Source organism: Pararge aegeria, chromosome 20 (genome assembly GCF_905163445.1).
Source record: "Pararge aegeria chromosome 20, ilParAegt1.1, whole genome shotgun sequence".
Classification (NCBI taxonomy): domain Eukaryota; kingdom Metazoa; phylum Arthropoda; class Insecta; order Lepidoptera; family Nymphalidae; genus Pararge; species Pararge aegeria.
The window spans coordinates 2,222,657-2,250,126 of NC_053199.1; the positions used below are offsets into that span (position 1 = coordinate 2,222,657).

Genomic DNA, 27,470 nt, shown 5'->3' on the forward strand with positions numbered 1-27,470 from the left:
GTGTACAAATAAAGAGTTAAATAAATATATTCTTTACCCAAATATTGTTAGCAATAAAAAACATATTTGCAGTTGGCAACTCTAGTTGCAAACAAAAACCAGGCAATCACAGCAGGAAGTAATTGGAACATATGGGTGCCATAAACATGAACCTTTTTAGTTCGCACTGGCTATGAACGTTTCTAGGGTCAGAGCTCTCGCATTTATGATGTAAAACTTTTTTCTGCGTACCATGGAATAAACTTTATATACTTTTATGTTTTTTATTAAATATATAATGAGTCCACCATTTCGCACTTATATTTTTTGTTAACATTAATGTTAGCTTGAAATTATTAATATGTGTTTATTCTAATTGGAACTATATTTATTTGTACAATAATGACTTTATCTATCTATCTTTATTTCGTGATACGAAACTTATAAGTTAAAAAATTACCGCTTAGGTATGGGTAATAATGTGATCATCAGACAGGAAAAACCACCCAGTGCTAGTGATCTAGGAATTTTGTGAATGTGTTAGCCAAGTTTAAACTTTTTACGTAGCTGGAATATTGCGGTCACGGATAATAATTCAGTGTGCTAGCCAGGCAGGCGAACTTAGGAATTAGTTTGTCAAATAGGCAGGAAGTTTACACTGTAGTTTTCGAACCGCTACCACATTAATAAATTGTGTGATTATCATTGGAACTCAGAGTGTATTTTGTGATTTAATGTGCTAGCTATGCATAAGCTGGAATATTGCGATTTTTTTTTATAAGTTAGTGTGTTTTTGCGAGGCAGGCCTGAATTAATGTGCCAAGAAAGCAAAAAGCAGAAATTTTAAGTTTCGAATTGCCTGCTCGTTGCGCATTAGTTCATCAATTATAATGAGCTTTTATTATAAGATTAGCTATGCCATTAAATACTCATAAATTTTCCAAAGTCAACGTCAAAAATATCTTTATTCAAGTAGGCCTATAGGTGGAACTTTTGATGTGTACATTAACTTAAAACTACAGCTACGAGGGAAAAAATCATAAAGTTATGAATAAATGTACCTACCTATTGCTCAGGCCGAAACATTACAACTAGTAATTAAGTGTGTTGGATAAGCAAGAACGTTATGAATTCATATATAAATGTATTACCCGGGCAGAAACATTATTATCCCGAATTTAGTATTTTAGTCAGGCAAAAACTTTTCGAACTTATGAATTAGTGTTTTGCTCAGGCCGACACTTTATAGAACTAATAAACAAGTGTATTTGGAAATCAAAAACATTATGGACTTTAGAAAAAGTGTATTACCCCGGCAGAAATAAAATGACCTCATACATAATTAAGCTATATCAGCAGAAATGTTATGAATTGGTGTTTAAGCCAGAACTTATTAATTCAATAGATTGATATTTTATAGAATTTACAGAGTTGAATATTTCATAACACTTGTTCACGTGCTTGTTTAAGTATTCAATTATGCTGACTGACTGTTATTTCGAATAACAACGTGTCATATTTCAACCGAGCAATGAGAAAAGCGAGTTCTAATTGTTTGATAGGCTGTGATTATTGGTTTATCATTAATTTACGAAGTCGACAACAAATTCATTAATAGCCTATAACAGTTCACTGGTGGACTAAAGGCGAAACTCTCTCAACGGAGGGTTTGCCAATATTGACCACATTGGCGGACGGGTTGGTGTTCGCATTAGACGGTGGTACCAGAGGCGGCCTTATCCCGTATTTTATGCACTGCCGTAAGTTTCACCGGATGAAGAAAAAAATTTTGAAAAATTGTACCTTAATGAAATAATAAATAAATAAATAAATATACTACGACAATACACACATCGCCATCTTAGCCCCAAAGTAAGCGTAGCTTGTGTTATGGGTACTGAGATAGCTGATGAATATTTTTTTATGAATATAATACACATAAATACTTATAATATACAGATAAACACCCAGACACTGAAAAACATTTATGTTCATCACACAAACATTTTCCAGTTGTGGGAATCGAACCCACGGCCTTGGACTCGAAAAGCAGGGACGACTGCCCATTGCGCCACTCGGCCGTCGCCGAGTTTTTGCGCTTTTAAAAAAAAAGTGAATAAAATATGTAGTAGGTACCTACATAAATACACTTCTTTAAAATTGCCTACAAACTCTCATTGGATCAGCGTGGTGGGTCTTGTGGGGTGAATGTTAACAGTCTGAGGGTGATGGGCAGTAATAACCCTCGAACATTTCCAATTGGAAATTGGCAATCAATAAAACACAAATATCAAACGGCAAACTGCCCATGTTATTCCTAGTTTCGTCATCTTCATCACCAACTCATTACCGGCCATCCATAGAGCTCGGGTCTCCTCTGAAAGTGAGAAGGGGTTAAGGGCGTAGTCCACCACACTGGTCCAGTGCGGTTTGGTGGACTCCACATACCTTTGAGAACATTAAGTCGAACTCTCAGGCATGCAGGTTTCCTCACGATGTTCCTTCATTGTTGAAGCAAATGATAATTACTTAAAACGCACATAACTTAGAAAGGTTAGAGGTGCTGGGATTCGAACTCAGCCTCCCGAAAGTGAATTCGAGCTTCCTACCCACTGCGCTATCACCGCTTCTTATTTTATTTGCTATAAAACTTAATCAATATTAGATTAGTATGTTTTTGTCCCCAAAACTCTGAAAGTGATCAATGATGGATGAAAAAATATTTTTTCTTACGCAATCAACAAGAGTTAAACACATAGCTCAGCGAGTCGCGAAGCTGAAGTGTATCGCAGAAGTATCTATAGGTGCTGGAATGGCGACCCGGCACCCGTAACGCAGCGTTGGTCGGCCCCCAACGAGGTGGACAAAGGACATCGAGCGAGACATTGGGAGCCGCTGGAAACAAGCGGCCCAGGACCGTAGATTGTGGAACTACCTACAAAAGACCTATGTCCAGCAGTAGACGTCCATTGGATGAGGTGATGATGACGTAGCAAATAGGGATCATAATTCTGGCAAAGCTGGTTTTTAGACCAGGTATTTTATTTGCCTGTTAATAGTTCTTTTACTGGCAAATAAAATTACCTACCTTCTACTAGTGACGGCCGATTGGCGCAGTTTGCAGCGACCCTGCTTTCTGAGTCCAAGGTCGTGGGTTAGATTCCCACAACTGGAAAATGCTTGTGTGATGAGCATGAATGTTTTTCAGTGTCTGGGTGTTTATATGTATATTCTAAGTATTTGTGTATATTATTCATAAAAATATTCATCAGTCATCTTAGTACCCATAACACAAGTTACGCTTTGGGGCTGGATGACGATGTGTGTATTGTCGTAGTATATTTATTATTATTATTATTATTACTAGTAGGTAATTATATTCCTATACTATTTTCAAATAATTTCATATTAATTCACAAAATGTACATTCAAAACCTCCATAAATAAGTTTAAAAATCTATGTGAGTTCTTATCAAACTGTAGAAGAGCCAACTGCCGTTTAAAAAAACGGGCTAAAATTGTAGGTCGAAAAATCCCGGAAGAATTGGACGTTGGAGATTAAAAGAAAAAGCCCAGGAAAAAAGAGATACTTAGCTAGTGGATATGTTACGGTTCAAGTGAATGTAGAGTGCAATCATGATTTCGTCCGGACATCATTTTTAAATATTGGATGGAAGCAGGCGTTACTTTGCGGAAATTCATAATATATTATGAAAATTAAGCTTAATTTGCTATACTCCGCAAACAGCAGGAGAATCTTTACGGTTTAATTTATAATTTCTTCAATCCGTATACTCCACACCAAACAGATCCTCGGCAATGTACCCTCACGTTTCGCTCCGAAACCGGAGCATCCTCAGGAGATGTTGACTTTACAATGAATAATTGTTAATAAATTAATTGTTACTGCGGACGGTAGAGGGACGATTTCATGGGAGTGAAATTAAATGATGTAACGAATTGCGCGCGCACATGGTTACACGATTGACAGACAGGATGAAGGTAGTTGCGAAACCGAGTGAGCCACTCACACCACACACACCCCTCTTGCTCTTTACGATGCGCGCTCATACCGTCAAAAAAAACCGACACCCTGAACGTAGCATTAAAGTTTGACAGTGTACGCTTTCAATTGCCAAAGTCTGCGGCCTCATTCTGGTTTAAATTAATTCAATCGTCCAAAAATCTTGAATTTTAATGTTCAGTGAAACTTGGTGGCCCGATAATGATATAGCTACATAATGCGTTACAATAAAACTTGCAATGTATTAAATACCTTTTTTCAATTGTTATTGTCGTTTTCGCTACAAACATAGAATAAGGCGTAAGATAAAATTTTTGAAAAGATTTTTGTCTTGGAACGCCAAAGAAGTATAACGCGTGTAAATAACTACACATACGTTTTTTTTGTTCAATAAACAGCGTCATAACGGAAAAAAATATAACCATAATATGTTGACGGCGCCTGGGAGGAATTTCAGGCAATATCACCGTTTCCCGATTCGCGTGCTTCGCCCGCGACAGATGTAAAAACAAAATGTCACCGGCAGGGTTCTTTGAAGCCATTCAAAAAGCCCTTCGTCACAATCGGGGCCCGCTAAGAAGCTGGTTCTCATTCCTTTCACGTCAGTTACCGCAAGTATCCTATCGTAATTACGATCTGCTGTGAAAGGACGGAAAGAGGCTACGTACATTATGCTTGTGTTTCATACTATGTATGACGATGATACTCACTATGTATGTTTAGATTTATAGTCTATTTTTCCTTAGGTGTTTTATTTTATAAACGATTTTTCATTACTTTTCGTGTAAAGTCTTCATCCGCAGACTATAAACATCCCACTGATGGGCCTCGTCTCTTATAGGATAGCCGGTTTTATAGCATAGAAATACATATATATTTCTACTTACACTAATTAGAATACTGAAATCGTGTATTTGTAATAATGATAAGGAACAAACTGTTTCTTATTGCTGCGCCCTGACAGGGCCTCATGACTATGTAAAGGCATGGATGCAAGTAAATAAATAAAAAAGACCCACCAACCTGCATTGGAGCAGCGTACTCCAATGCAGGTTGGCGGGCTTTAAAGACTTTTACCACAATTAATCAGAAATCAGAAATGAGGAGATCCGTCGAAGAATTAGAGTTACGGACATATCTCAGCGAGTCGCGAAGCTGATGTGGCAATAGGCGGGGCACATAGCTCGGAGAACCGATGGACGTTGGGGTCTTAAGGTGCTGGAATGGCGACCCCGCACCGGTATACGCAGCGTAGGTCGGCCCCCAACGAGGTGGACAGATGACATCAGGCGAGAAACGGGGAGCCGCTGGAGGCCAGCGGCCCAGGACCGTGTATTGTGGAACTCCCTACAAAAGACCTATGTCCAGCAGTGGACGTCAATTGGATGAGGTGATGATGACCACGGATGGTAAATTAATTGATAATAACTAAACTGACGGCTTTATGTCCTCTCCGTGGCTCGGAGGCTTCCACCGAAAGATTCCTAACTCCTGTTTGGTACTTATAATTTTTGAATACACAATACCTTATATAATTTGGTCCGACCCGCGATTCGAACCCAGGCCCTCGTGGTCCTTAGTTTGACAAGCTAACCACTAGACCAAAGAGGTATAACATCTAAATAAAAAAAAAAAACTTAAAACACAGAAGGAAGGAGAAAATACATATTTATATACATATGTAGCTTTTATATACCTATCTACATCAATGTTTTTTATCACAATTTATGATACATAAATAATTATACAAACTATAAAATAAATGATAACTCAAAACAATGGGAGAACTCTCAGGCATGCAGGTTTCCTAACGACTGGTAGAATGTACTGGATTATTTTTAATCTTTAATAACCTCAATGTACCTACATTCTTGTGAATAAATTATTATTTCCTTCACTTACTACATTTAATTACTTAAAACGCACATAAGTTAGAGTCGAATGCTTGGAATCGAACTCGGATCCCCGAAAAGTAAGTTAAGCTCCTACCTATTGGCTATTACCGCTTATTTATATACAGAAACCGTGTACACGACTAATATTGAAGCATCAAAACAACTTCACTTTAGTAGTGTTTCTCGAACAGGCGGTCAGTCACTTTAATTTATTTAGCAGTTGACAGTAATTATTTTACCTCTAATGTTCTAAACGTTTACCATAAAATGGGGAAATGAAAGTTCTTGAGCTAGCAAAATTCCGCGGGTGTGAAGTGAGACATGATTACTGTTCTTGGACACAATGAATTCATGCAATAATGGATGAATGTGGCTTCTGTACGTTCTTAATTCTATGGTTGTGGCACGCTCGGCTATCTGTCGCCACTACACGCAGCTACTGCAGCCTTTATTTGGCCGTCCCATCTCTTGGACGATTTTCGCGTGCTCTGGTGCCCGCGACAATTCTTTGGACAACTAGACGTTCAATAGAATTATTGTCTCTTCTTGATACGTGACCGAAGAAAGTGAGAATGCTGTTCAAAGGAGGATAGATGCTGCGTGATGCCAAGTTCCCCCAATCATACAGATGCACAGACCGCTATACTACGCGTCGCTAGTCTCGCGCAATACGTCACGACTCACGAGCATGTCTAGTATAAGTTTTTCCCTTACCAAGATCGCTCAACTTGGCTAAAGTGGTTTTCACTTCAAAAGAACATATATTTGTTCTCTTTTTGAAGTTATTCTTTTGACGCGTTGGGGAAAAATGATGAGAGTAATTTTTTACGATGCGCGCGCACACCGTCACAAAAAACCGACACCCTGAAGTTAGCTATAAAGTTTGACAGTGACACTTTCAATTGTCAAAGTCTGCGGGCTCATTCCGGTGATTGAATTGATTCAATTGTTCAAAAATCTCAAATTATAATGTGCAGTGAAAGTTGGTTGTCCGATAATGAGAGACTAGATAATGCGTTATAACAAAACTATCAATGTATTATTATTACCTTTTTGCTATAGTTAGTGTCGCTTTTTTACAAAGGCGAAGGCGAAGGCGTTTTAGAATAAGGCAAAAGATACATTTTTTAAATAATGTTGTCTTGTTACGTCGAAGAACTGTATCTTCTAACGCGTGTACATAAGTTCACACACGTTTTTTTTGTTACTATATGAGTCATTGTCATCCTAAAGATTAACACGGTTTACATTAGTAAATATAACTTATACCTACGTTACATATAGACCCAATCTGTCATTGAGCTTTATTCGGAGGGTAGTTTATAGATAATTTATTGTTTTTTTGGTGTTTACCCGAAACCCTATTCGTTTAAATTAAACTACACTCCTTTAAGATACCCACTGCAAAAATATCTAATTAAAAGATATTCAAAGGTATAAACTATTGAGTACGTTTTAAAGCTACGATATATTTTCGACAAGCATCAGCTTTTTAAACATCGAACGTAAGCTATGTTCTTTATTTAAAAAAAATGATTGGCTTAGCATTTATTTTAAACGCGGGTGTCAAATGTCATCATACAGACATCAACGCTACGGCCCAACTTGACCATTTCATCATGGTTATTCGAAGTGATTACGTCCTCTTTGGTATTCGTTTACTCACTATTGTTCGGGAAGATCGTCGAAATTCACATCATGTAAGTTTCTGTAATTTTGATTATTTTGATGTTTATACTATTCATTTTAATAAAATACAATTTAATGTATATTTAAAGTAGGGACCAAAAAAAGTGTTTAATTATTAAATGTTTGAGGATTTATTTTTTTGTTGAACAAAAAAGGGGATGTGAACAATTTTTGACGGGATCTTAACTCGCAGGTTTAAGATTTCATGGGAAGTAACATTGGCTATTTTTTAATAGGTACAGAAAACTTCTACAGCAGTGTTAGCACAGGCAGGAGACAAAAATTATATCCACAGGCACAGACATGGGATATAATTAACGTGTGCACCTACTAAAGCACAAAAACATTGAATAGGAGAAGTTTACCCCCTTTTATTATTACACATATATTATTTGGATATTATTTCCACTTGTGCGCCGATGCTCTGGTAGTTATATAAAGCTGTGGGAGAAGATAAATTTTTATCCTTTCTCCAGGGAGATAATTAACACCTACCCATGTTTGTCGTGCTGGGGCGAAAGAAGGTGGGAAGACTATGAGCATACCTTGTTTTCCAAAGTTAGTGATATTCAAATTTAGAAGGGAGCTTTTAAGGTGTTGTTTCATTATGCTGTTTATATACTTAAATTTGTATAAATCCAATGTAAAGCGCTAAAACGGTTTCTGGAACTTTTCAAAGTTGAGCATTAATCTGATACAACTAATACCATTTTTTACAAAACAACCCCTTAAGGTTGTAGTTTTTATTTTATTGTTGTGTTGTTGTATTTTATATTAATATTGCAAGCGGCTATAGCTCCGTGGGTAAGGCTTCGGTTTGCCTTTAGAGGGAAATAATGGATCTCCGTCACTTTTAACTTTCTGGAGTAGTTTTTTTTTTTTTATTTGGGTTTGTAACACAGTATCACATTACATAATGGTATACATAACACAAATACTCACTTCGGCGTCAACTATATTAGCTACATGTTACGAGAAAATTTTGTTAAGTGGGCGTAATCAAAACCCTATAAAACATTGTTGCAACAATTTCAACCAAAATACAAAAAAGAAACAAACATGTTAGAAGGAAATCTTATAATCGATTTAAATCGAAAATTTCATCTTTAATAGTAATTGATAATTATCCGGAATACTAGTACACATATTCTTTTTTTTTTCTTTTCAAGAATCAGTACGCAAAACTAATTTAAAATAAAAAGGCCATTTTTTAATTTAAGCAATTTAATTTTACTTCCTTTGATGGGGAATCCCCCCCCCCATCCCCCAAACTCACGTGATATTTTTCAAAATGTGGGTTTCGAAATTGAGCTATTTGGTATAAAACAAATATGAGGGTTTGAAAGTCAATAGATATACTCGTATAACGTCGAAGTAACTTTTTTCTTTCAAACGAATTAGTTTTTGATCTTAACCGCAGTTCGATTACGCTTAATCATGTACAAGCTGGATTAAGTGGACCAAAATAGAACATTTTTTTTGTTTCAATCAGATTAAAAATTGCGTGATATTTTCCGAGATCCCCTTTCTCCAATGTAAGATTAGATTGGATCCGTACTTGGCCAGCAGAGTAGTGGAACTACAGCCTGAAGTCTGAACCCTTCCCATTCGGGAGGAGACTCGTGCCCTGTGGCGGGCCCGTAACGGGTTGACGATGATTCAAAAGGAAGTTTCTATCGTTCGGGAGGTATTTACCAACTCATGATGAGTTCATCATAATCATATCAACCCATTACCGGCCCACTACAGGGCACGGGTCTCCTCCCACAGTGACCTCCTCGCACATCTTGTCCTAATCAAAAGGTTGCCTGGCAGAGATCGCTACTAAGCGATAAGGCCGCCTTTTGTATTCTACTTCTATCTTTGTATTTCTATTGTTTTTTTTTTTTGCTCCTAACTTCATTGTGGTGTACAAATAAAGAGTTGAACAAAACTAATTCAGAATCGGTTCATCCGTTCGGGAAATACGATGCCACAGCCATGCACACACACACACACACCACACACAAACACGTCAAGCTAATAACACACCGTTGTTTTCCGTCGGGGTTTACTTATTATTGTATGTAAATGATTATATGGATATTCATTAACATAAACGTAACTAGCTAAAGCTAAAAAAAAATGAAATGGATTTTTTTAAGGGGACGCAAGAAGAAGCCCACAACAAATATCGCAAGATATTCTTCACCATAGTATAATTTCAGTTACTAAATACCCGTATACTTAAAACATTTAAAACGGTGGTGTTTTCAAAATAAAATAACTTTAAACCGGCATTCACTTTATGAATAGATAAAAAAGAGCTTGAAACTGCTCCATGTTGTAGAAAAATGGTGTGAATTTATCTTAATTTCGAATTTAAATGAACGTGTATTATGTATAAATAGAAATTAAGAGTGGGGTCAGGTAAAAAGTGCGCTGCCATGTTTACGTTGCCTACTGATGACAAGTGGTGCACTGCGGCTTTCGATAAGTTGGCCATGATAACTTTCGTCCTTTATCCTAAATAAACACCCTGACTAACTCGCCTGCGTGCCCCAAGAGTTGGGTTATCAAATGCAAAGAAAGATTTTGAAATCAAACTTATATCTCCCGAGTTTTGAGCGTTCGGACAAATATACTTTGACCCCCTATTAAATCTTTAAAAATAATTATGTATTTTACTATATTATATACCGAATTTAATCGATGTAACTTAAAAAATTATGGTGTTTCAAATAAACTATACCTATACCTAATTGAAAACTTATATGTAGCATATAGCATTCCTCAAAAAACTGGGAAACATATGCAAAAACTTATTAATCCGATCGGTAGGTCCGTAGGTTTGATCGTTTTTATTTCTTTCAACCATATTAAGGAGTATTCAGCACCTATTGAGAGTAATCTTACATAAATAATAATAATGTGTCATGGTGTCTTTAATCTACTCCAAAAGTAGTGAAATTGGGTTCTGCAGAGATGAAAGTTGTATAATGTCTTAATTAGGGCATTCAAATAATTCAAATAGAAAACGCTCAAGTTACATTAAAACATTACTCAAATCGCTATATCGATCCTTTCCTTCCGTCTCCTGATATCCTTTCACCAAATTAAAATAAAACCTCTGAGGTGTGCCATACCAAAAAAAAAAAAAAAACCAAAATCAATGTTATCGCTTAACAAATGTACAAAAAAAAAACATACAGTCGAAATAAGAATAAGTCAATCGAAAAAAAAATGCTTTTAAAAGCGTTTTTTTTAAGACTTAAAGGATCTATTTTCCTTCTACGTCGCGGCTATGCTTGCATGAAATAAATAATTTAATCATTAGAATTCAGCGCGCCGCTGAGCGCCCTTCAGGTAAGTAAACAGTGTCTTTACGTCTGCGCCGTTAATCTTATGCGATGGTTTATTATTAATAATAATAATAACAAAAAAAATAACATTTCATTCAGATAAAAATCCATAGCTACAACAATAACAATTATCTTATTTACTATATTATAAACTAAAATTGGCCAAACCTATAAATTATTAGGAATCTCCTAAGGTAAGCACCCTCTTGAGCACTTTGTGTGTGAGTGTGTACCAACCCAGTGCTCCATAAAGGGATTTTCCCATTTATTGATTAATATTTTCAAAATTTTGCTGGAGCTTCCGCGCATTCTGCTCATCATTGGTGCAGATCTTTGACTCATGATTGCAGAAGTCATCAACGTGATTCTCCGCAAACATTTGTGATGCACTGCAGAAGCGCGGCAGCCCTATTATTACTTACTGTATAAATGATATAGTGTTAGCCATCAAAATATTGTGAAATTAACAATATAATGATAGTGTTAAACTATAATCTAGCATGACGTTTAAGTATAACGATGTAACATAATCATTCTCAAGAACGAATAATAACTATCTAACGTAAATTACCTATGATTCCACCTGCATTTAGGGTTGCCAAATCGCAGGCTTTCTATATTGCTTCTCACTAAACAGAATTATCTACTTTACAGGAAAAATAAAACCAACGTAGTTTTTAAGATATCTGCAATTAACCTCAACGAGAGTGTGTTTTGCGGTTCATTCAAAAAGGGGTTTTGTTAATTACGTTAGGTTAGCTATTGTTTTATTTATATTGAATGAACATGATAACAAAAACTAAACTTCACATTTAGACCGAAGTTTCCAACATAGTTTCCTAAGCTTATAATATTGTCGTTTTACGTCAATACTTTTTCTTCTGGAGATTTTTCGAAGAGTCCCTATTAATAAACTGTGAATTTTCTGGAAAATTAGTTTAAAGTTTCTGTTGAAAAGTTTAGGTTCTTAAATAACAAATTTCTTTGGGAACGCCAAAGCCAGCATTAACTTTAATAAAAAACACTAGAAGCTATGAATTTTGTAAAGAAAGAACTCCTACTAAGTTACGTTGACGATTCAATCAACAACAAATTCAATCAAATCAAAGTAACACGAAACTGGCATTTACACTTGGTCGGGTTATATCAGTTTGTTTACAAAATTGGTAGCTTCTAGTGACGTGGACTTTAGGATCATTCTAGAATTGATAGAGACGTTTGCCAACCCTGTTTACACTACAGACCTGCGCATTCCCTGCAGGACCCTTGCCACGCACACATTGATAGCTCTGCGATTGCACTGCTTTATTACCGGGAGTTAGTCTCAATATGACCTTGAAACCATTTTAACAACGATCGTTATTTGAGCCGCAAAGTGCAGTGTAAAATATTGAAACATTCATCACCGCAGTCCATTTTCGCCCAAAATCAACATATTAACAACCTATTTGACTTAAAAGTAACCAAAAAAAAAAAAAAAGGTTTTTGTGCTAATCCCTGGTTGTGTAAGACTGAAGAAAAACCTATTGTGATAATATTATCCTGTGAAGTAGTTTGCTAGCTGATTGCTGCACCAGGTCACGCTATGCAAGAATATGAAGCTTCTTTTAGAAAGATGCAGGTATAGTGCACTTGCGATTTAAATTGAGTTATAAACATATTTTGGTTTCTTTATGTTTGTGTCTGCAAAACCTAAAACGCGGTTAATGGATTAACTAAAATTTTTTACACAATGTTTGTATATAAGCTTATATTCCTTAATTCTCATGGAAACATTGCTTATGGGACTAATATATGACTGAGCTATAGAGTAGTGTGGCCGGGCTTAGCTTATATATTATAAAATGGTTATACATGACTTCAGCCACATGTGTGTCTACTATTAGGATGTTTCGTACATAGAACAAAGGCATGTGGACGAATTATTCAAACAGTTTTGTACACATAGCAGTGGCAGTTTATAAAAGGAGTAGCTAGCGACTTCTGCGCTAGCGGCCATCTTAAGTTAGGTACCTTCCGGATCAATATTTGCGCGCAGCAGGAAACGGTAAAATCACGCAGCATCTTAAAACCTACGTCACCTGAAATTAACGCCATGTCTAATGCAAAATTAAACATATAATCTGTGACCGCTGGACGTATAACTATAATCTGTGGGCACAGAACAAATCAATGTGGTAACTTTGTAATAAATTACCAATAAACCAAAAAGAAGAAGAACTTTGTAATACAGTCCATGAGCGTCAGAAATGGTGTAACGCTTAGTTTTTGCTAATGCATTTCACTTTTATATTAAAGTTCGCAGGATTATTTAAAAAACTAGTGGTGTAATATATTTTTTTACGCTTTATATAGGAATGTAGTGGTTTGCTTTTTCACGTGGCTGTAACTTCTGTTTCTGCGTCGTGATTTATGGATATTAAAAAAAATAATTAGTGGTGTATAATCACATCAAATATATTAAAAAAAAATGTACCTACCCTGCACTGATTTCTCTAGTCGCTGAATATGGTAATACGACGTGGACAGCTTTAAAGGTAAGGTGTTTACATTTTTTTTGTTTCCTTTTTCTGAAAAAAAAAAACATTCTGCATGCCATGCTAAAATTTTGAGGAAAATTAATATAAACAAATATGTTGATAAAATACATGAATGAATAAATTACGAAAGAGCAAGTGTTATAATGTGTGAATGTGAGAGTATTTTTAATAATTTGAATTTTATTTTCTTTATTTGTACTCATTATTGGCGCACCACTACAAGTTGAAGAAACGAAAGAAGAATAGAAAAACAAAGACAGAAGCGGAATACAAAAGGCGGCCTTATCGTTTAGCAGCGAGCTCTGTTAATTAATTTTTAAATATTTTTTCTAATAAAATACCTATTAAAGACATTGATATGAATTTTATTAACAGTCCTGTGTTACATTTTCCCATTTGATGTTTCACGATTTATCTATCTATCAGATATATTTTATTTAGGTTCTTGTACAAGTGCATCCATTATTCTAGCTCTTCTAGTGAAGACCTCCGTGGCGCAGCGGTGAGCGATAGGTTTTAAGTGGGAGGTCCGGGATTCGGATCCCGACAGGGGCAATTCAGGAAATTATATATTATTTCTGAATTTTCTATGGTCCGGTTTTATTTATTTAGTACAAACTTTTAAAATTAACATGAAAAAGGACAGGAGATGCACAAGGACCAACTCATCTCTGAAGATATTTCTTCCAGAAGCCCTAGTTACCATACCGACAAAGACTTGGCCGCAAATGTTGTTACCCGAGTGTTCTGGTAGGATTTCTCGTAGTAACCGATTATATTGAATTATCAGTTTAATATAATGCCACTTCCAACAGGTTATCTCGTTACCATCTTAGACATCATCACTTACAGTCAACTTTTATTACTATTATGACAAAAAAAAAAAAACTAGTAGTGGATTAAAAAAACGTAAGAAAAATAATATCTAGATATCTTTTTATACCATCAAATTCAGGATCCAATGCAACGAAGCTTTAATCTATGGTTTACTGGGCATGCGCATTACGTGGCTGGAACTGTCAAAGTTAAATTTAGAAGGTTGGCTTAATATGCGATTTGTGTCGTGGAGAGAAGTTTCGAACCTGCCAGCTTTATTTCAAAATAACTCAGAGCTGGTTTCGGTCATTAACCCTGGTATCGGAATCATTTTAATCAGGTGTGATGTTGGTTATTCAATGGGTCAAATTAAGGAACCGTTGCTCTTTTGGAATTGCTTAATTAGTTATCCGAAATCGATTTTTTTTACATTTTTAAGTTTCTGCGTTTATTGCGATTGCTATTAAAAGTGGATTATGAGCCAAATATTTGTTACAGTAAATTTATAGTGGGTAAATAATTATACTTTTGATAACTAGAAATTCATATTTGCCAGATATTTATGTTCATGACTTTGAGTTGGTGGGTATTTTGATATAAATACGACTGTATAAGCGATGCACCGCGTTCCTACATGGACTCGAACGATGCAAAGATACCTCCCGGTGTCTTAGAATGTTTATCATATTATAGATTTTGTTTAAGCAAAGGAATGCTCTTATAGTGTCGAGATATTAGTTTAACCTTTGAAACATAACGCTATTTTTTAAATAGCAGCATATAATTCCCTGCGCCGCGATATAATAATGTTTACGCATTTTCTCGTCTCATTTCATAGAATCAGGACGAAAAGACGTGGCATATACGTATTTATTTAGCAAAGCACCCCGTGAAGACATTACAGTTGCAACAACACAATTCGTCTCCCCGGGGTTATTAAGAGAATTTAACATCAAGTAATTAATACAAAAAATTAAAATAAAATAAAATTAAAACATAAAAATAACTTTGTTAAAATATTCATCATTCGTCTTAGTACCCATAACACAAGCTACGCTACTTTTGGGGCTAGATGGCGTTGTGTGTATATATATATATTGTTTATTATTATAACCTGTTTATAGCAATACTTCATACCTAAGCTTTTTTTATGATTTAGATAATCCTTACTATATCATACTTTCTCTTTTATTCTTATTTGGAGATGTCTCTTTACTTTATAAGAGACATCTCAAAGATGTCAACAGCTTCTTTAATGAAAAATTTTATACTATCCCCCTTTGAACGAATTACTAATTTTTTATAGCCTAGTTAGTATATAATATAATTATAATAATAATATATAATACGACAATACACACATCGCCATCTATTCCCAAAGTAAGCGTAGCTTGTGTTATGAATACAAAGCATATTGCACTGCCAAGGTTATTTTTAACTTTATATAATGTTAAAATTAATGCCGGCACTTTTTTTTTTGTAATTTGGAAATATTTTTGTGAACATACATTAAGTAAATGATGACTTTAAAGTTTTATCTTTTATTTTTCAGATATGTCAAATGCCATGGCTACTCTGTCAGACGATGAGGACGATGGTCTGCAAGATCCTATACGGCTGTTTCACTATGAACAAAACAGAGTGCTAAAACATTCAGAAATAAACAGTAAGTTTCTCTACAGATATACGAAGATTTTTTTAACACTTTTTTTAATCTTAATAATTGACGGACCGAGCAGATGGTCAGTGGTGTGCACTTCATACATGCACAAAAGCTCTGCCTACCCTAATTTTTTTTTTTCGATTTTATGGCTTCTTATTTCCATAGGTTTTTCATGGTTTTTGACCATGGTATACATAAGTGCATGGTATGCTGTGCACGCCACTGCAGATGGCCTTGAATGGATTTGAATGCAAGGAGTACAATCTGCAACGTGCCGCCCTGTGTATATTCACCTGAGACGTAGGCGTTAAGCCTTATGTGCTGGTAACTACACCAGCACGCACAAATCACAACAATGCCGCTCAGCGGCAGAAATAAGCAAAATGGTGTTACTTCTGTCACTAAAATATTTAATAGTAATAAACACGTATCCTGTGATACAATATATCCGATTTTCTGTATTTTACGTTAACTCCCTTTTGTTTTAACAACTTCGCTATCGCGACGTACTGTACTGCCAAGCGATTTAGTATGCCCGAGGCTACACCGCGTCCCGGTTACGTCCAATCACAAACCTATTTCACGAGCGCGCTACTGTGATTGGTCAGATACTAGTTGGAAGTCCAACAGTAAATATAAGCAAAAGGAGTATGGAAACTAGACCCGATTGATAAAATTATTACTTACAATAGCCCCGACTAAAATACTTCGATACTAGATTTGGGGCATCGTAAAGGCCTAGTTTGTGTGAAAGTGCTGTTTCGCACATTTGTTCCTAGTATCCATACTTCTTAAATATATTAACTATATAAACTTGTGCAACGCGGCCAGCCTTGTATGCGAGTATATCACGGTGATATACTGTCATGTCTCACTGACTCATAGTGGTTTGTGAACACCTTATAGTGTTACTATGCTCAATATAGCTCAATGTATTGCACGTGATAACATCACGACTTTGGAAGAAACAGACGCGATTTTATCGCACGTGGAGGTGGCTTTTAAGACACCGTGTAGAAACCAAGTAGGGGTATAGATCAATTTGACTACAATACCTTTCTAGGTTCCTATTTTAGGTCCCGAACACACGTCAATATTATTGGCAATATAATGAATGAATGAATACACTTTTATTGCACACCACATAATAAAAAATATTATCAATATTTTTACTGAACAATAATATCGACTGTGTACGGGGAGCCTTATACAACGATATGGTGTGCGAAGTTTTCTTGAAAAAGCTGTGCGTATTCTAAAGCTTAGCGCTGTAACAGAGCGGAAGAGATGTGCGAACTGTCTAAGAAGTTTGTACAGCGTTGAAAACAACCAAAGTATCAGTTCATTTCATGGCTTCCTTGTCCTGCAAAATAAACAAATGTCTCGTAACTCTTTAGTGTATATTCTCATATCCCATGCAGTGCCTGATTAAGCGAGCGCGGGGCCCGTAGCAAATTCTTTAAAAGAGCCCTTGATCTGCTATGGGTTTTTAAGTATAAAGTATTAAAAATAAAATTCAATCTATCTTCTTAGGTTATATTTATAAAACATTTATATTAAATAAATACATTTTAACTAAAAAAAAAAAACTATCTTCTCTATATATATTAAAGAGAAAGTGTGTGGGTATGTTCCACATAGGCTCCGATACGGCTGGACCGATTTCAATGAAACTTTCAGAGAATCACCGGATTGACCTGGCGAATAATCCTGTAAAGTTTGGTGACGATCGGAGCACTCCTATTTTTGAACTGTCAAACTGTCAAATACAGCTTTTATTTACTATGATGATATTCTATTGTTGGGTGTACATGGGTGTAGATAACGATCTTCACCCGCTCGAGAAGAGAAAAGAAGAGAATGAATACGGAGAGAAATAAATGATTTAATATATTATGAGACTTAAATTAAAAATTTAATGATGTAAGTTTATTGTTTAAATAAAATAAAGCAAAATCTAGCCTGGCGAAGCGGGCTAGGTACGCTGGTACTCAATAAACGTATCTTAAATACAACACGTATTTGCTACAATTTTGAGGCTAATTAATAGTGTAGTAAATTATTATAGACGATGTCTGTGTGCGTGTGCGTGCCTGTCAGTCAGTCAGTCAGACAGAGATGAGTGGTTTTAAATATGCGGAGCCCTCTTACGCACGGAGGCCGTAGCAATTGCTACTCTTGCTACGTGGTTAATCCGGCACTGATCCCAGGACATTAATCGGTCATAAATAAAACCGCTACTTTATGCCAATTAAAATATTTATCCCAATCTCTTCATGCAAGTGTGATGATCCAGTTCAAAATATGCATACAGATTAATTTTGAAAAACTGCCCTATGATGTTCGGCAGTATATTCTTAATCCAAAAAATATCTTATTTTTGCAGAAATTATAGGTTTTTGTGATAATTATCTCTCGCGAAAACGCTCTCCGGGTGTCATGGCCGCATTCGCGACTTCATAGGCAAATTAGAGATATCTGCCTCAATAAGTCCTTGTTCTATAGCCAAAGATTATTTTGGTATTGATAAGAAAAAAAACCTAGCGACTAATATTTTGAAATAACTAAATATATATAATGATATACGAAAAATCCCAAGTGCAAAGATTTTCAAGCGTTCAAAATTATGTTGAGACATGGATGGTTAAATAAAAAACAACAACAACAAACAACTTTTTTTGTACGGCTTTTTTTTTTAACTTGATAGTTTGCGAAATATTAAATATTTTACATAGATAAGGAATCGCTAAAATATTGCGCTAATATATTTAAGCGATTCTTTGTTACTGTCATCATGCCTGTTGAACCGCGACCACAGATACCAGAAACCTCATAACTGGAGATCGCATAGTCGTATAACTAAATTATAAAAGTGGTTCAATCACTAGTAATTGAAAGAATAAACAAATATGTGAATAATATAATTATTGAAAAACGAACTTAGCGTTTTTAAAAGTATTTTATTTTTTTAGTTTTTTATTCGATAATCTGCTAAAAGCTGAAGAGGAAAAAGTATCTAAATAGTTGGACCTTGCTCACGAGATTACCGCCATGTGGAATGTTGAGTCGAACGTTGTTGTTCCGATCGTCTTTTCAGTAAATGGTCTTCTCGGGAAAAGCTTCGACCAACATCTTAAGAAGCTTTCGCTTGATTATTGAATCAAGGGTCGGATGCATAAGCCAGTAGTCCTTGAAACGGCGCGTATTGTGAGGAGGTTCCTCACTCCGGAGCCCTGACCAACGGTTGCTTGGGCATTCAAAAGCCCCGCAAGCGGAGGGTGGGAGTTTTTTTTTTATAAATTTTTAATAGTGTTTTTTTATTTTATTTTTAAGCATTGTTAATAATTAAAAAAAAAAAAAGAAAAAAAAAATGATAGAGATAAAAATTGTTTAAAAAAATCATATAAACGGGTTTAAAATTAAGAAGAAGAAGAAACACTTTATTGCACATATAACATACAGGAAAAGAAACAGTAAGGAGTTTACAGTACACAATGTTGACATGCAAAGGCAGCCTTATCGCTGCAAACAATCTCTTACAGGCAACCTTTGTAGACAGGGATTCCAGCAAGAGTTTTGATATATAAACATAAATAACAAAATGAATAGATAATTTAAATAAATATTCGTAATATATAAATATAAAATATACAAAATATATATAAGTAGACTTTAATACATAATTAATAAATAATAAAATGAATAGAACAAAGAAGAAAAATAACAGCGTTTTTACCATATCGGAATTTTCAACTAAGTATTAGAGTTATTGAGTTGGTATCAATTTGTTTAACTAGTGCGTAAGATGTTTATTGAAAGTGTCTTAAGATTAGGTGGTAGTTGTAAAGATTGAGGTAAGCAAAGCCATGAAATGAAGCGGTCTATCGGTTCCAAACACAGGTCGGTAGGTTGCAGGATGTGTTCGTTGCATGCCATGCGAAGTGTTGCTCTGTTTATAGCCGATCATTTACGATTCGCCATCTGCTTGTTCCCTTAATAAACAGTGAGCAAACAAAAACTCATCCCCGAACGTCGTTGGTGGAATGGCTATATTTCCACTGGAGGTGTGCTAAGTCGCTAGGCTGTAGATCAAAGCTTCAAATTATTATGTCCTTTACTACAACTTGACGTTGTTAATTTTTCTTTATTTCTTTATTCCTTCTCATAGGGAAATGGCAAAGGTATATTACCGTACAGACATGTCTTCGGTATTATTTGACGTAGTTCAACTGTAAACATTTAACCTATAAGTCACAAAAAATCGGTCAAATGCGAGTGCGACTCGCGCACGAGGATTTTCATAGGTATTCACAAGCCACAAGTTGGTAATATAACAAAAAGCAAAACCAATTTAAAAAAGCCCCACGTCTAAATTCAACTTTGTAGCTTTTGTGGATTGGAACGTTTTTGCTTAGCTAACTAAGCGAAAACGTTCCAATCCACAAATCCAATTTATTTATTTTTTTACAACAATAGAGAGACTAGTATTGCTTACAACTTTGTTTGTAAAGACAAAGATTAATATTAACAATGATACAAAGTTTCGACAACAATTTTTAATATTTTTTCTATTCAAATGTATTTAATGTAAACTTGTAAGTTAGACGTTGACTGCAATATCCCCTGCTGTTAAGTGATGATGCAGTTTAAGATGGTAGAGCGCTAACCTGTTAGGGAATACGTTAGTCATATCCCTAATCGGTTTCCACATGACGCTAAATCGCTTAGCGGCACTTGTTTGTCGGTAGGGTAGTGACCAGACCAGACCAGCAATGATTCAGAAATTATAAAATCGACTTTGTCGGAGATCCCACTTAAATCATCATCAAATTTTGTCTGGTGGCTTGGCTAGTTACCACCCTACCGATAAAGACGTGCCGCTAAGCGATTTAGTGTTCCGGTGCGATGACGAGTAGAAACTGCAGAGGTATTATCTATCTCGCGAAAGGCTTGCAACAGGCGTAAATCTTGCGATCACTGCTGTCAAACGTCACTTTTCCATACAATAAATAAACAAAAATGCCGTTTGACAGCAGTGATTGCGTGATTTACGCCTGTCGCAAGCCTGTCGCGAGATACGTAATCACCCTGCCGGTTAGGGATATGACTACCATTAACCAAACCAAACCGAAACTCCCTAACAGGTTTGCCGGCTACAATCCTATACTGCATCATCACTTACCAGGTGAGATTGCAGTCAGTGCTAACTTGTAGTAGAATAAAAAAAATCCAGTAAAGAAAGTATTAAAATGTGGGGCACAATGTATACGTCGGAATCAATGGTAATAATAATTTATTAATATGCGAAATCATATTTAGCACGAAAAATGTTGTTGCGAAATTTTGCGAATGCATTTAATTATTTTTCAGGTTTCACTATTGAAGATTTTGGTTACGTCGAAGAGTTTGATATCCACCCAGTAAACTGTCTGCATTTTGATAAAGACAAACAACTAGTTCAGAAGAGACTCAACTGTGATGCTAAGCCTTTAGAGGAGTATAGTAATAGTAATACAAAAGGACAGAACTCGGAAATAATAGTACCAACTGGCGGAGAAGCGACAAATTTGGAAAATCAAAATATTAATATTTCTGCAAATACTGCACACGTGGAAAAACAATTGGAAACTTCAATAATGGCCAAAAGATCTTATGATATTCACAAAGCTCAACCGGCACGTGAAATTAACTTTAAAAAAAATATAGGACTAACCGGTATGAAAATTGTGCAAAAGGATATCATAGTTGATGATGAATCGGATGACAATCAATGTGAGTCTAGTAAAACCCTGAAACGAAAAGCTTATGATTCTAAGGTTGAAAAAAAAAATTATGACGATGTTTATGAAAGGATTATTAGCAAGGCATATCAAAGAGAAAAAAATAATGCAATGCATTTTAATATTATCAAGAAAGCAAGTGCGAGTGTAAATACTAATAACGTAATAAAAAAGTTAAATGACGGTCGCAAACAATTAGAAGAAGCAAATATGTGCCAGATTAGAGATAGTATAGTGCCTAAAAAGATACGTAGAAGCAAATCTTTACACATTTCTTCTTCTGATAGTTTGACAAAATGTACGTTACGAAATTTCGTAGCAGCTGAAGGTATAAAAAAGGCTGAGAATGTTGATATAAATACTAGCAATAGGATTAAGCATGCAAAAATTGTAAAAAGTAAAAGTATTGCGGCCGTTATTCAAACTAAGAAAGTCATAACTAATGATGTCACCAAATCATGTAGCAAAGAAAAACATAAATCAAATGAAACCAAAATAAAACACACTAATACAAATTTAAGTACTAAAGTTACAGAGTCTCATTTAACTGTATCTAAAGTACCTTTATCGGTTGCTAAAAAACGCCGCAACACAATATCTGCATGTAAAACTGAAGATAAAATCACTTCTGCACTTAAAATTTGTGATAAAAAAGTATTTGGATGTGAATCTGTTATTCCACACTATCATAGATTATCATTTGATAATAAAATAGAAAAAATAAAAGGAAAACAAACAAATGTAGACAAAAGAAGAACATCATTAGATTCATCTAAAACACATTCACTGGTTAATCAGGAAACGTTACAAAAAAACAATAGAAGAGACAAAGATTTATATGAAAATCAAAAAGGTGACCTTAATACACAATCTCCTTCTCAACCACATTTACCTAAAATGAGATTAATTACAAATTATAATAGCAGTACCATACAACCAATTAACCTTTGTAATAATGATTCATCACCAAAGTCGATTCCTTTGAATAAACCAGAAACACACAGGAAAAACGACAAAAACATAAATAAAACTGGCGAAGGTAACATTAAAACGCGCTCTTTTTCACAATCAAATTTACCATTAATACCAGTACCTATAAATGAAAATAGTGGTGTCAAAGAATCCTTAAAATTAAATATTTCTCCACTTCAAGTAGTGCATGTGCATAATCCACCACAAATACAGTCGGAAGTAGCACACACACAAATTATTGGTAAGAAAAATATAAATAAAACTCCTAAAGATGACAATAATTCGCGATCTCCTTCCCAGTCAAAATTACCATTAATAACGGTACCTACAAATCAAAATAATGGTGTCAAGGTATCAATACCATTAAATGATATTCCTTCACTTCGGGCAGTGTTCCCGCATAATCCATCACAAGTGATCTCGAAAATAGCACAAACACACATCAGTAATAAGAAAAATATAAAAAAAACTCATAAAGATGACATTAATACGAAACCTCATTCTAAATTGAATTCACCATTAATGACAGTACCTACAAATGAACATATTGGCGTGAAAGTATCAATACCATTAAATGAAATTCCTTCACTTCAGGCAGTGTCCCTACATAATCCATCACAAGGAGTAGCACAAACACTCGTCAAAAAGAACAAACATATTAATGAAATTCGTAAAGATGACACAAATACAAAATCTTTCTCCGAGACAAATTTTTCTTTAAAAAATAAAAATAACGGAGCTATAGAACCAATCATGTTAAAAAATACTGCTAAACCTAAACCGGTACTACTTTATAATAAAATAGAAGAAATCTCGGAACGGACGTCAGACGTCATCAATTTACAGCCTTTTTCTCAGTCAAATTTACCCTCAAGGATCGAACCAATAAAACATATCAATAATTCTCGACCTAAAGCGATACCTCAGCTTGAACCATTTCAAGAAAATTATTCAAATATTAATGTAAATTTATCACATACTATAAATAAAGGTATTGACGTTCTTAAAACAGCCCAAGAGATAAGAGGCTGTAACCCAATATCTAGTGGAGGTATTCCTTCATTATTGGACAAATCCCTACACCCCAGTCGAGGAAGTTATAACCCACCGATATCTCCAATACAAACTGTTGTATCCAATCGACCATCACAAGAACTTAAACATTTTTTTTTAATGCCTAGGATACCTCATAGAAATCCGCCACGAATACTTCCATGGCGCACTCCTACTACTTTTCGTTACTTTGATCGATATCCAATTTTTAATAGATTAAAGAATGCAGGGGTATTCGAACGGAATCCATGTAGGACGCCGACTCAACCTTCATCAAATATTGTTGGACAAGTTATATCACCACTTCAATTGAATATTTTTAATACAAATATAACATCTGTTTCAGATGATGATGAAACGAACATTGGTGAAATTAATAATATTAGTAATGAATGTCCAGCCGGAAATTCTGTTGAAAAAACATCTTCTGCTCATAGTTCGGGTGTAACAAATAGTAATGTGATTAAATTACCCATTAAAGAATATTCTTCACCGATTGCGCCCATACTGTCTCATTCATCTATATTAGACATATTAAACACTACAGACTATGATTTCCCGCTTCTAAGCAAGCAGCCAGATAATTGTACAGAAAATGATTTTTCGCTTCTAAGCGAGCGGTCCGATGAATCTTTGGAACACCTAGAAGCGGAAAGAATAAATACATTTTAAAAAACGTTGGCGAAATTCTCTCGAAGCATCTAAAAGGAACACACATAAAGCTGATGCTCAATGTCGAAACAATTACGAACCAGTCGAGTCCACAAACATACTTTAAAATATTCTTAGTGTATTCGACTACGAACTAAAAATTATTTATTGTTATATAAAAAATTACATGAAAAAATAAATAACGGCCAATAAAATATTAAAAGCGCCTACAATAACTGAATTCTCTATGTTTTTTTGTTATCGGACGGATATATTTTATATGCTTATCGATAGTAAAGTAATCATATTATTGTTAATATTGTCTGAGTATTTTTTGAATCTCTGTTTTTTAAGAGGGCCCATTAAGATAAAATATACAATTTACATTACTTACATTTGAATCTTGGAATAAAATGTATAAGAATACATTTTTTTCACAGTCCGCCATTTTGTTTTCTGGCATCAATACAAACACATATTTTGTTAGACAAAATCTTCCAAAAGTGTGTGTTTTACCGGTGGTAACCGTCACGTAGCTATTCCGTAAAAATATGGCGGACTAGTAGCTTAGCCGAAATATTGAAAGCCATATTAATTAATAGTAAAAATATAAATCTCTTCTTCTTCTAAAACTAAGCGCTAATAAAAGAAGTTATAAGCGTGTGAATTTTTTGATAAGTTTACAAATTAAAATACAAATTTAAAATCAAAACCTATCACATGTACTTATGAAGCGTTCCTACTAACATATATATGTTACCATTATTGTAAGGTGATGGCGATAGCTACATTCGTTAACTTAAAAATTCTAAATTTAATTTTTTTTTTATTCATGTTGACCTATCAAAGACACTTATGAAGCGGTCCAACTTACATGTTACCATTATTGTAAGGTGGTGGCGATAACTACGTTGTTGTTAAATTAAAGCTAAAGCTAGCAGAGTTCCAAACGCGGGCTGGCGTAAAGAGAACCAATAAGAAATTTAGCAGGTTTCTTTATTATTATCACCATCTAACAGTCAATTAATATTAAGTTATGAAGTTAGAGCTATTATTAAGTGACATCTCATAGATTTCATCCGGTAATTTGTTATAAAATGATTTCAATTTAGTTGTTCGTTACATTGTTTATCTAAAATATATTCTAATATTTAAAAATAAAATATAAAAGGGAGTTTATGTAAAAAATTGGACAAAAGGGGTTTATGCGAAAATGTATAAGACGTTTTGTAAGATATTATATATTCATAAGAATAATTTATAATACCAGTATAGAAACTCTTGCTGTAAGGTTTAGAACCGTTTCATATATTTTGCGCGCTTCACATCGCGTTTATGCATTTTTGCCCAGTTTTTATCGGCTTTTGCATGCGACAAAAGGCTCGTATAAAATAGAGATAAACGTTGGCGAGAGTAGCAACGTGACAGTTCTTATTTTGATCCTCGACAAGAAATGTCACGTGAATGTGGAGCTGGCTTTAGACGAGTTCAAAATCACGGTAGTAAGATTGCTTTTGTATTAAGGCGGGGTCCGTACAACGGGCAATCCGTGGCAAGGCAAAGTGGTAGCGTAAGCGATGCCTTGCACAAATATGTCTGAGACTTTCCTGGCGATCTCGGAGATCGTATGCAAGCTCGAGCGCTTTCACCAGTTAGTTCACTCGCGTAAGTCTTGCGTTTTACTCTTTTGCTATACTGTTTACATATCGTCAGCCAGAAGCGTAATGCGTTTTATTTTCACAAGTTTCTGATATGGCATTCTACTTGCATGAGCTCTACGATGCCACGTCACGATGCAAATGAGTCTTAGCGATCGATCGCAGCGACTGATTGCATGTGTGTGGAACAGTGGACGGAAGTTTCGAAGCGCTGGATCGCTGATATCTAAGTGCAATCGATCGCTGCAAAGGACTGCCTGTAAATGGGGAACTTGACTTTTTGGTAAACAAACGTAAACTTATTATATTAATCTCAAGCTCGCACGCACACTTCTAATATTTTCAGTTAAGTTATTAGAAGTTAGTAGTATTATGTAGATGCATCTTGCTTTTGATTTTATAAAGGATGGAATATAACTTTACAGAACTTTAATTTGTAAGTGCCCTATGTGCGCGCACAAAGATTTTATCGTATGCCCTACTTTTTTGGAATATGTCAGACATGTATTATTGTCTTGGGCCGCCAAGCCACAATTTATAGGCTAAAAAAATAATTAGAACTATAAGCTCGTATTAGTTTTGGAAAGAAACGAATTATTTTTTTTGGAATAGTTTAATATTTGCTATAATATTGTACTCTTAATTAAGATGTGAAGTAGCTATGTGTATTTTGGAGACTGTGAATGGCGATTGGACAGCTGTTTGAATCCTTTGCGCTCTGTCGCTAGTTCCAGGTTGCATTCTTGGCGATTCAAAATAATTGAGTCACTTGACGCTCGTACGCAAACACTGTAGATCTCCATATACGAGACAATGTGATAGATTTCATGTGGAAGTCCATATACCTCAAACGTCAGCAACTTGGGAAATTGCAAGCAATCTGGTGCATTTTCCCCTGCAAGAACCGTCGTGTAAGTATGTGGTACTATTTGATCATGCTTTTTGCACTAGTTACCGTGGCATTCTACTTGAGCGAACGCCCCGTCCAAACGAGGCATAGCGATCGATCGCTGCGACCAATTGCTCGTGTGTGAACGGCAGTTTTAAAGCGATATCGCTGCGTTTAGCTATATTATACTTATGTTAATATTTTAACATAACATATACTTTAAAAGAAGAAGCGGTGATAGCCTATTGGTTAGGGCTATATATTAATAATCATAATAACTCCGCCCGGTGCAAATATGTATTTATGTAATGTATATTTTAGTGTATTAATCTCTATGTATCTAAGTAAGTATATTAATTTTGTTTTGGCTCACTGTATATATTTATTTTGAGCGTGGGCGTGAGAGAGAATCTCGATAATCATAATACTTTTTATTTGATATTCGTTTTATGCTTTGATGTGCGTTTTAAATTGTTACAATTAAATTTAACTAACAATATAGTTTTTATTTGCAAGTTGT

The 27,470-nt window shown here is 35.1% G+C and overlaps 1 protein-coding gene across 9 annotated transcripts; it reads left to right on the forward strand.

Annotated features, from left to right (window-relative positions):
- Positions 1-7,331: 7,331 nt before the first annotated feature.
- Positions 7,332-27,231, forward strand: LOC120632553 (MATH and LRR domain-containing protein PFE0570w-like). 9 transcript variants are annotated; one of them, XM_039902420.1, is made up of 4 exons: positions 7,337-7,598; positions 15,837-15,950; positions 21,318-22,940; positions 24,099-27,231. In XM_039902420.1, the coding sequence occupies exons 2-4, from the start codon at positions 15,839-15,841 to the stop codon at positions 24,422-24,424; spliced, it is 2,061 nt and encodes a 686-aa protein (XP_039758354.1). In that variant the 5' UTR covers positions 7,337-7,598; positions 15,837-15,838; the 3' UTR covers positions 24,425-27,231. The 9 variants fall into 9 exon arrangements, with proteins under 9 accessions (XP_039758348.1, XP_039758354.1, XP_039758355.1 ...); XM_039902421.1 differs by having other exon boundaries at positions 7,338-7,598; positions 21,318-22,766; XM_039902422.1 differs by having other exon boundaries at positions 7,339-7,598; positions 21,318-22,580.
- Positions 27,232-27,470: the final 239 nt, after the last annotated feature.